Source organism: Schistocerca gregaria, chromosome 1 (assembly GCF_023897955.1).
Source record: "Schistocerca gregaria isolate iqSchGreg1 chromosome 1, iqSchGreg1.2, whole genome shotgun sequence".
NCBI lineage: Eukaryota > Metazoa > Arthropoda > Insecta > Orthoptera > Acrididae > Schistocerca > Schistocerca gregaria.
In genome coordinates, this window is record NC_064920.1 from 666,284,949 (window position 1) to 666,295,752 (window position 10,804).

General features: G+C 46.1%; 1 protein-coding gene across 1 annotated transcript in view; it reads left to right on the forward strand.

Moving 5' to 3' along the window:
* The window catches only part of LOC126267711 (hairy/enhancer-of-split related with YRPW motif protein), a 186,086-nt gene extending 175,911 nt beyond the window's left edge, over nt 1-10,175 (forward strand). Inside the window, exons 7-8 of the mRNA XM_049973049.1 lie at nt 7,099-7,307; nt 7,353-10,175. Of these exons, the coding sequence (XP_049829006.1) occupies nt 7,099-7,307; nt 7,353-7,766 (623 nt within the window). The 3' untranslated portion in view covers nt 7,767-10,175. The remainder of the gene's footprint in view (nt 1-7,098; nt 7,308-7,352) is intronic.
* Nucleotides 10,176-10,804: the final 629 nt, after the last annotated feature.

Consider the following 10,804-nt stretch of genomic DNA (forward strand, 5'->3'; position numbering starts at 1 on the left):
GTGCCTTCATAAGAAACTAATCAGGTATTCACTTGAAAAACCCAGTAAATGTTTTAACGTTAATGTTTCATTCGATCAAGCACGTCGTTTCGGAAAGACGGTGTCTAAAAATGTAGATTCATGTCCTGAATGTGATGCTCTGTTCAAATGGCTCTGAGCAGTATGGGACTTAACATCTGAGGTCATCAGTCCCCTAGAACTTACACCTACTTAAACCTAACTAACCTAAGGAAATCACACACATCCATGCCTGAGGCAGGATTCGAACCTGCTAACGTAGCGGTCGCGCGGTTCCAGACTGTAGCGCCTAGAACCGCTCGGCCACATCAGCCGGCTGATGCTCTGTAAGCTCTAGAAAGTCGTGAAGTTTTCGGATTCTTTCGCTCCACCAAAATGGATGGCCAAGAAAATCCTTTTAAGTCGGGTTCGATATTATTGTTTCCAGGCTCTATCACTCTAAAACTGAAATGTTTAATTACAGATTTCCCTTCCAATCCGTAGCATTTCTCTCAAGTTAACTGTAAACAATTTTTCATCTTCAGTTAGCGGTTAAGTGACTTTATCTAATAAGCTTTATTAAATTATAAACAACGATTCTTTTAGAGTGGTTCAAAGAGGACTTTTTGCTGAGCAGTTAATGTAGCGAAGCAAACGACAGAGGTTCGTAACCTAAAGTAATGAGCTCGTCCAGTAGAATATAAACAACAGATATTCCCAGTGGAGGTAGGAGTCTACGCACATGGGGCACTTGTAAAAACCTGCCTAAAGAGCGACCAGCACATGCCCAGGAGAAAAAATGATTCCTGTATTAGCCAACATCGTGTTTCCACATAGTTATGGCGAGTATACTCAGGCAGACAACCATTTTCGAACGGTCGACGAGGGACACTAGGTACATGCCATCGGGCCACCAGTACGACTCGGCATTCCTCCGGGTCTATAATAAGAGCCAAATGGCCCGTGAGAACGGTTTTCGTCGTCGGGAAATTAGACGTTGCTCGTGTAAGCTTTTGCTCGCACGCAGTATACTAGAACATAAATCTGCAGCGAGGTTCGGTTGGGACCGCGCCACGAACTGCGTGCCCTTGTTTTCGGGACGAGTAGTATTTCTTTACAGGACATAAAATGGCTCAAATTAATGTCGGACCGAAAGAGCGGCCGGCATGCGCGCTGGGGCGGACAAATTTCGTGTGGATCGGAACGTCGGAAACCGCAGCGCAGCGGGAGCGGGGAGGCGCAGCAAAAAGCCAGTCGGCCGGTGGCCGGCTACCTGTCGTGGCGGTTCACGCGCCGCTTGCTCCGGGCCTCGCCCAAATTACAGGGCCTGCCGCTGCTTCATTACACGGCCCGCGCATGCGCACACGCTCGGCGCTGGCGCTCTTCCGTTCCCAAGCGGACCGCGTGCTCTCTCGCTTTCCTCGATTCCCACCGCACTGTGCCCATGTTTCCCCCACTGCCTGCGTAAATCTCTCTTTTAATAACTCAGTAATACAGTCTGCATACAAAAATTAGACTTTTAATTTTTTGAGGCCATATCTGTTATTATGTTTCGTTTTTTTTTTCAGTGTTTTATTTCTGTTTTCCCCTATTCTTCATAAAAACTGCCGTTTAACAGTCACGTAGAAAAAACGGAGTTACCTTTCGGATTCATACCTGAAGTTTTAGTTTACTGTCAAATTCCTATTCCACAGTACCGCACCAAGCCGCTAGAGGATATTGATAAAGTAGAGATATTCGGCGCCATTCTGTTTTGGCTTCTCTAGTGGCACGCTACGGTACTTACGGCAATATGTCGCGGGGATTTCAATGTGTATCCATACTGCAAATATGTACCTCCAAACATACAAAATGAGAGGCCAGTTCGCGCACAAAATCGTGGTTGGCTCTGAGCACTATGCGACTTAAATTCTGAGGTCATCAGTCGCCTAGAACTTAGAACTAATTAAACCTAACTAACCTAAGGACATCACACACATCCATGCCCGAGGCAGGATTCGAACCTGAGACTGTAGCGGTCACGCGGTTCCAGGTTGAAGCACCTAGAAGCGCACGGCCACACCGGCCGGCGCACAAAATCCTGCACCAGCAACACCTTCGCAGTTACGTACTGCTGTAGATGCAGCATGGCTCAATATTTCTTCAGGGACAGACTTCCTGAGTCCATGCGACGTCAAGTTGCTGCGTTACTTGCTGCAAAAGGAGGTCCGACACGATATTAGGAGGTATCTCTTGACTTGGGTCACCTCAGTTTGTGTGACTAGATACTCGGCACATAGTGTCCACCGTGCGTTCCTAACATTACCGTTGCTTTCATCTTTGGAGGTGGAGTACGATGTGTTCAGTGAAGAACGGCATGTTACGGACTCGCCTGGGCTTCAACAAGTGCGAACATGGAGGGAATACCTGTACGACAACCGCAACATCGCGAACAGTGTCCCGGCGCAGCCACTGCCTCGGAGCCACGACTGCCCGTTGTTCGGAAGCCTACTGGCTGCGCTTCCTTTTTTAAGTTCGGTTTCGACGCCGATTAGCGCCACAACACGCCCGCAGAGACCGCCGCTATCTCCGACACACACCGCTGGGGGCCCGTTGCCTAAGTCTCAGGGTCAAAGGACACGTGCTATCACTGTCTGATGTTAGAAGCACCAACCGCTGTTTTATTTACACTTATCACCGCTGCTGAACTTGACCCGCGCTCGGTGAAAAAGAATCGTCCCATGCTGCATGATGCAAAACATGTCAACTGTTCTCTTCTTTCGTCTCCTGGCGCCTGTCTCGCAGAGTGGCTGACGGAAGGAATGACCGTATATTGTCTCAGACGCTTCACTTATTGCCACCACTACAAGTACTATTTTCAACACATTACTAGTTTACCAGCGTGCTGTCTCATAACGCGATTAGGAAAGTCTTTCTTAAAACAAATAATGGAAGATTCTATTTAGAATTTTGTGATATTCTTGAGCTATGGCAGTGTAGTGTAAATATGAAAGAAATTTCAGAGTTAAAAAGTGATGGGTCTTGCAGCAAACTAAGTAACAAAATTAATTTAGTATTACATGTATTACCGGCTTTACTCTTCTCACGTCTTTGTTCATCTCAATCCACGCACTTTTAACATGTCCTCCTCCTCCTCCTCCTTTCCACCTTCGATCAACGTCACCAAGCTGGTGGTTCTTACTCACACAGTACTTCTTTCCAGATAGTAAGTGAGTACCAAGTATGACTGAAATCGATGTAAGGTTTTAGGAGGAGCTTTTCTGGTTTGACTTTGGCAGAGTGCCCACATGTGAAATATATTTTACACGTATTTAACATACGTCACATATATTTCTACAATCACCTGTATCTGTTGTGAATTTCGCAGTGCAGTTTAGTTTTCACGCAGCTCAAGTGTTGACGACGTCGTATCCCCCTGAACTATGTGTCGTGCAGTGATACCGTTCTGTAAGTACGTCCAGCGGGATATGTGGCTACTATCTGCAAAATTTGTTGCAGATACAGTTATTAGCAGATAATAAATTTAAACGCCATGCATGGTTCAAATGGCTCTGAGTACTATGCCACTTAACTTCTGAAGTCGTCAGTCGCCTAGAACGTAGAACTAATTAAACCTAACTAACCTAAGAACATCACACACATCCATGCCCGAGGCAGGATTCGAACCTGCGACCGTAGCGGTCGTTCGGTTCCAGACTGCAGCGGCTAGAACCGCGCGGCCAGTCCGGCCGGCAAACGCCATGCATGATTCGACAGTTTTTCACGCATACCAATGTTTATGACGTCATATTTCCTGAATTGTGCGTCGTAAAATGATATAATTTTACACTTATATTCAGTGAAATAAATGAATGATTACTGTCTGCAAAATGTGTCGTGAATAAATTTTATGGTAAAGAAACAATGAACTAAAACGTCCTGCCTGATGCGGTACTTTCACTGCATAAACAGCGTAAATGTAGTTTGCAATATACGTTTTCCCTTTCATCATTTTGTGGGCTTGTCAGGGAGAAAAAGTTTTTTTAAAGGTTTGAAATTATTTGTGAGTTTGCTGCAGTTCATTAAGTATTGTCATTCTCAAAAAATGGATGAACAGTCGCGTGCGGTGACTACACATGTTTTTCATCCCCACCATCGCCCCTATGAAACGCACGTGGTTCTTGTGCCCAGAGCTATTCTTTCCAGACAGTAAAGGATATTAATTACTTTTAAATACATTGTGGGAGGAACAGTGATCAATGTTGTTACAAATATTTACTATCAAAACAGTCTTGATCACAAATTATTTATTCCGGTGACCGGTTTCGATCACAACTGTGACCGTCTTCAGACCAATGAGGAAGAACCTACTTCTGGTGGTAAATCAGTAGTGATTTACCACCAGAAGGAGGTTCTTACTCGTTGGTAAATCACTAGTGATTTACCACCAGAAGGAGGTTCTTCTTCATTGGTCTGAAGACGGTCACAGTTGTGGTCGAAACCGGTCACCAGAATAAATAATTTGTGAACAAGACTGATTTTGATAGTAAAAAAAAAGTAAGCGGCATGCGTACAAAGTTTGGTTGAAATCGGTCCACCTGTTTAGGACGAAATGTGGAACACACATACATTCATATATACATACGCACATCCGTTTCTATAATGCATACGGATGAATAGCAGTAATTCAGCTTGATGTAGCTACATGTAACTGTAACTCAACCGAAGATGAAACATGGTGCCGAAACGTGTGGTTTTAATAAAAGCAAAAAGTGAATGGAGAAGTAAAAATAATTTCATAAATTTGGAAAACAGTCGCTGACTTTAGTTGACTACTACTGAACATGGGTAAACTTATGCAATTTTTTTTGTCAGAGTTGTTTATCATTTTTACTGTACACGCCGTGCTTTCCCTCTAGCAGCACGTTAGGCGCAGTGCCCTAGGGCTGGCGGCAACGGCGTCGGCCGGCTGGTGCAGCGCGGCGCGGCGCGCAGGCGGCCCGGGTTCACGCGGTTCCCACGGCTGCGAACGACCCGCGCCTCGGCCTGGCCGCACAGCCGGCTCCTCCCGGGCCCTCGCGCATTCCGTTTAGCGTTACTCAGCACTGCACGTCTTCCCCTGCGCATTTCACATTCTCAGCTACACTGTTCTGACATCAGACAAACATCCTCCCATGTTATCTTCATAACTGGCGAGATACCGACCATTTAGGATAACACTAATCGAAAATTAGGAAAGATTAATTCAGCAGCTTTTGGCTGTTTTAAACTGTCCTTTTCAGTAACTATTACAAGGTACCTGCCTCCGTTAGCCACTTGCTGTGCAAACTTACTACCCCTCTACCACGAGAAGCTGGATGTCAGGTTTTCCTTTCATCTACTTTAGGGCCTTAACGACACTCACTAGAAACTCTACTCCTTTTCGTTATAAAGTCTTCGATTGTCATCCATATAATTTCCACAGTCGTTTGGAGACATGAAGTCCATGAATGACTGCAGATGGTCTACAAGTAGTCGAACATAACCGTTTCCAGTCAATGATCGGTTCACTTGGACCAGAGGGCCCAGTCCATTCCATGTCTACACGGCTCACACCATTATGGAGCCACAACCAGCTTGCAGAGTGCCTTGTTGGCTCGCTGGGTCCATGACTTGGCAGCGTCTGCGCCACACTTGTTTCCTACCATCAGCTTTTGCGAACTGAAACCAGGACTCACCTAACCTGAACATGGTTTATCAGTCGCCTAGGCTCCAAACATCTATCCAGGCCATCACGAAGGAATTCCAAACTGCATCAGTATCCTCTGCAAGCACTATGACAGTTAGGCGAGAGGTGATAAAACTTGTATTTCATGGTAGAGTAAATGGCAAACGACGCCTCGCTTGGTGTAAGAAGCGTAAACATTGGACGATTGAACGGAGGAAAAACGTTGTAGGGAGTGACGAATCACGGTACACAATATGGCGATGCGATAACAGGATGAGGGTATGGCGAATGCCCGGTGGACGTCATCAGCCAGTGTGTGTAGTGCCAACAGTAAAATTCGGAGGTGGTTTTATGGTGTGGTCGTGCTTTTCGTGGAGGGGGCTTGCACCCCTTGTTGTTTTGCGTGGCACTATCACAGCACAGGCCTAAATTGATGTTTTAAGCACCTTCTTGCTTCCCTCTGTTGAAGAGCAGTTAGAAGATGGCGATTGCTTCAACACGATCTAGGAACTGTTCATAATGCACGGCCTGTCGCGAATTGGTTTCACGATCATAACATACCTGTAATGGACTGGCCTGCACAGTTCAAAATGTTCAAATGTGTGTGAAATCCTATGGGACTTAGCTGCTAAGGTCATCAGCCCCTAAGCTTACACACTACTTAACCTAAATTATCCTAAGCACAAACACACACACACCCATGCCCGAGGGAGGACTCGAACCTCCGCCGGGACCAGCTGCATGGTCCATGACTGCAGCGCCTCAGACCGCTCGTCGGATCCCGCGCTGCCCTGCACAGTCCTGGCCTGAATCGTGTAGAACACCTTTGGCATGTTTGGAACGCCGACTTCGTGCCAAGCCTCACCGACCGACATCGATACCTCTCCTCAGTACAGCAATCCGTGGAGAATGGACTGCCATTCCCCAAGAAACCTCCCAGCACCTGATTGAACGTATGCCTGCGGGAGTGGAAGCTGTCATCAAGGCTAAGGGTGGGCCAACACCGTATTGTATTCCAGCATTGCCGGTGGAGGGCGCCACGAACTTGTAACTCATTTTCAGCCAGGTGTCCCGATACTTTTGATCACACAGTGTATATGTCTAGCTCCGACTACCATTCCGCGTTCAAAGTTGTTAATTCCCGTCGTGGGCGATAATCACGTCGGAAACTATTTCGCGTGAATCAGCTGAGTACAAATGACAGCTCAGCTAGTGCAATGCCCTTTTCCCCCTTGTGTGGGCGGTACTACCACCATTGTATAAGTGCATATTGCTATCGCATGACTTTCAGTTGTCTCACATCTCTGTTCCAGTCGCTGCAGCCTGTGTAGTTATATTTGGGAAGTGAGATCGCGCTGCTGCTGTGTGTGTAGTTCCGACTGTGTTCTGTAGCGGTGCGCGACGGCTTGTTGCAGGCGTAGACGCGTTCGCGTACGACCCGCACAAGTTCGCGATGGACTACCACGGGCTGGGCTTCCGCGAGTGCGCAGCCGAGGTGGCGCGCTACCTGGTGACGGTGGAGGGGCTGGACGTGCAGGACCCGCTGCGCCTGCGCCTCATGTCGCACCTGCAGTGCTGCGCCGCGCAGCGAGAGCTCGCCGCCAAGCAGGCCGGCCCGCCGCCCGCATGGCCCTACCCGCCCGCCCCCGCGCCCGCCCCCGCGCCCCAGCCCTACGGCGCCGAGCACCCGTTCGCCGCCGAGCTGGCGGCCGCCTCCTCGGGGGCGGGCGCCTCCTCCGGGGGCGGCGGTGGCGCCGCCGGTCTCCACCACGGCTCGCACCACCAGCAGCAGCAGCAGCACCAACACCAGCACCAAACGCAGCAGCAGCAGTGCCACACGCCGCCCACCTCCACCACCGTCTCCTCGGCGGGCAGGCACCCCCAGCAGCAGAACCCCGCGACGACGAGCGCCACGTCGGCGGCCGGCGCCGCCTCGCTGGGCTACGCGGCGCCGCCGCCCTCGCAGTACCACATGAGTCTCAACTCGTTCCCCTCGGCGTCGGGCGGCGCGCACCACCAGACGCCCTTCAACTCGGCCGGCGCCAAGCCGTACCGGCCGTGGGGCGCCGAGGTCGCCTACTGAACGGCCGTGTTCCGCCGACTCACGTCTTCGTCTGCGGACTATACTCCGAGGACGTACGTCGAAGAGACTCTTCGTTATTCTTCTAGTCTCTGGGAAACCTCGCAGCAGTAGCAACGATTTCTATACGGCTACAGATCAACTTCGAGGGTCGACCACATATATACATAAACGAGGAGAAAGCTTCACTATGCAGCATCGTGGACCAAGCTTAAACATTAAAATTCTTTCTAACTGGAACGCAGAGCCGTTCCGTCCTGGCTTACAGAGCAGCACAGTATTCTACTCTACCCTCGCTTCTTGCCTACCTTTTGATACACCATCGTAATACTCGTACTTTTGTAAGGAGAAATTTGACAGATCCAATCAAATTATATGAATTTACGCCATTCAACTCTCTATTCCTCTCTGTGCTTCGTTACGGGTAATAAGAAGAAATAAACACGAGAAAAGAAACTTTCTTTTGACACTGAAGAGTACCAGTAAGATAAAATTTGATTAGTTGTCTGTGGGAAATATAGTAACGCAGAATAAATATCTGTCTATCAAACAGGCGAATTCGATGCAGGAAATACATCACTAAAACTGAACTGACCTTCAGTATTTAAATGAAATTATGTCACAAACATTTTTTTTTAAATTTATTTCGAACATGATAGGTTCTAACAACCAAAATAATAGAGAATTTATTTTCTAAATATTTTTAAGACAGACAAAATTGAATGTTGTAGCAAATCAGGTATCCTGCCAGCGTAAATGAAACAAAGAATCAGAACATTATTCTACATATGTTAATCTTTACGAGTTGATTTTTGTCACCTGAGTAATAGTATTATTTTAGTCTCGTCGTAGAAGTTCACCAAACCCATACACAGCAAACTGATCTTTGCTTCCTTACTTTGTACCTAACTCTAAATAATAATTGGATTGTAGGCAACATAACTGAGGAGCTGCCTCGTACTGTTCTTTCAATTTCCCCTAGTTAACTCAAGTATTTTGTGATATTGTCTGGTAACTGTAGAGAAGGACGCTGGCTTTTCAGCTTCTCATAGTAAGTGGCAGTAGTATACACTGCAAACAGTTCACGTTAATACAAAAAAGCTACAAAAACTAAGTTAGCGACGCAAAAACAGTGATATGAAACTTTTAACAGGTAACAGGGATTTTGAATTCTGTGTGGCTCCATCGACTAATGATCGTCATTGGAAGCTACATCTTTTCACTCTTGTGAAATTTAGTATTTCACCGCAGACCTTCCCGTTCAACAGATGCTCTCCTAAAGCTGGTTTAAGACCTTCGAGTATGTCACTCATCGAGAAGATCAGTACACAAACGGTGACAAAAATAATTAATCGATGCTGCGTACAGCTGCAAAAGAAAACATTTTTATTTAGAAAATTATCCTTTACATGTGGTCGACCCTCGTAACATAACAGAAGATTTCACAAGAAGTGAATTCTGTAGCCTAAAATAGTAGTTTCCAGTTTCAAGAAGTGATCGTCACAGGAGAAGATTTATTCCCGTGTCGTATAGGTTTAAAACTTTTGGGAAAATCTTCTAAGTGCAACTCTGTCTTGCAAAATTCTCGCGATCGAGCTACATCGTGAACGAAACTTTCTACTTGTCATTTCCCATGACTAGTTTCCGGCCCCAAGGGCAGCTACAAAGAAAGCACGGAATTGACTGTGATCGCCGACCTGTGATAGGAAAGGCACATATTTCTGCTTTCATTCCATATCTGTCCTACAGAAATATTGTTGGTAATGTGACGTAGAGTGACTTGCGGCCCTAGTAAAAAAGTCACGGGGATCATATTCTGCGCCAGAGGTTGCCGCTATGACAAGCCTTACAGGCAGAATTAATAAGTTCGTGCTTCAGACAAAACCAGCACAGAATGTGCTAAACAAGTTCCTTCCATTGCATAATTGACTGGGTTTCTGAAGTGCCCTATGTCGTCTGTGAGTCAACCAACTGAGCACAGTAAACACTAAGGTACCTGCTGTAAATTATCTCGCAACATTTTTTGTTGCGTTATATTCCAAATATGCTAGTCGATTTGCCTGTGTGCCTTTTTCATTGTAAATTATCTCGTGTCTTGTTTATATGTGTGTGTGTGTGAAAGCATTTGCAAGCACGGCGTGTGAGTTGTTGAATAATCACGAGTTATGACTCAGTATTACTAATGTTTCCACGCAAGTGTCTTTCTGAAGTGGGCCGATCGGTTGCACTGCAGTATTAAATATGTGACAATACTGGTGTCTTTCTAATGTGCCTTTTCTGATGTCAAATGCCATCTTAAATTATCTTTTGTACATAGAAGTATATTTTTGAGTAAACTGATCTCATATTTTGAATAAATATATACTAGAGAATTGATCTCACAAAGATTAAAAATGGAAATAAATACCTGAAATTTAACTTGTTGAAATTCATTTCTTAAAAGACTTAGAACCCTCTGCATATATGTTGTTTACGGGGAGGCAGAGCAAAAGCAGACATTCGAAAGGTAAGACATACACACAAACAGAGCGCAACACTTTTCCACACAGTGACATGTGAGAAGAGAAACGGAAGACCACTGAATGCACTTGAAATTATCAACTTAGTTAAGTCAATAATAAATGAGTTGTCTTCTTCAGTAAGATACATATGTTACATATGTACACCACCATTAAGTGAGGCATGTGGCCGGCCGGAGTGGCCGTGCGGTTCTAGGCGCTACAGTCTGGAGCCGAGCGACCGCTACGGTCGCAGGTTCGAATCCTGCCTCGGACATGGATGTGTGTGATGTCCTTAGGTTACTTAGGTTTAATTAGTTCTAAGTTCTAGGCGACTGATAATCTCAGAAGTTAAGTCGCATAGTGCTCAGAGCCATTTGAACCATTTCTTTGAGGCATGTGAACATAATATTCCAAATTAGTCCCATATTAAACTTTTGTTGAAATAACCAAGTAAATGAAAATAGCTTTTACGCAGTTGTCTTTCAGCATCTATAGTAACAGTGTTGAAACTTATGATATTCAACAGTTCATTCTGATAGG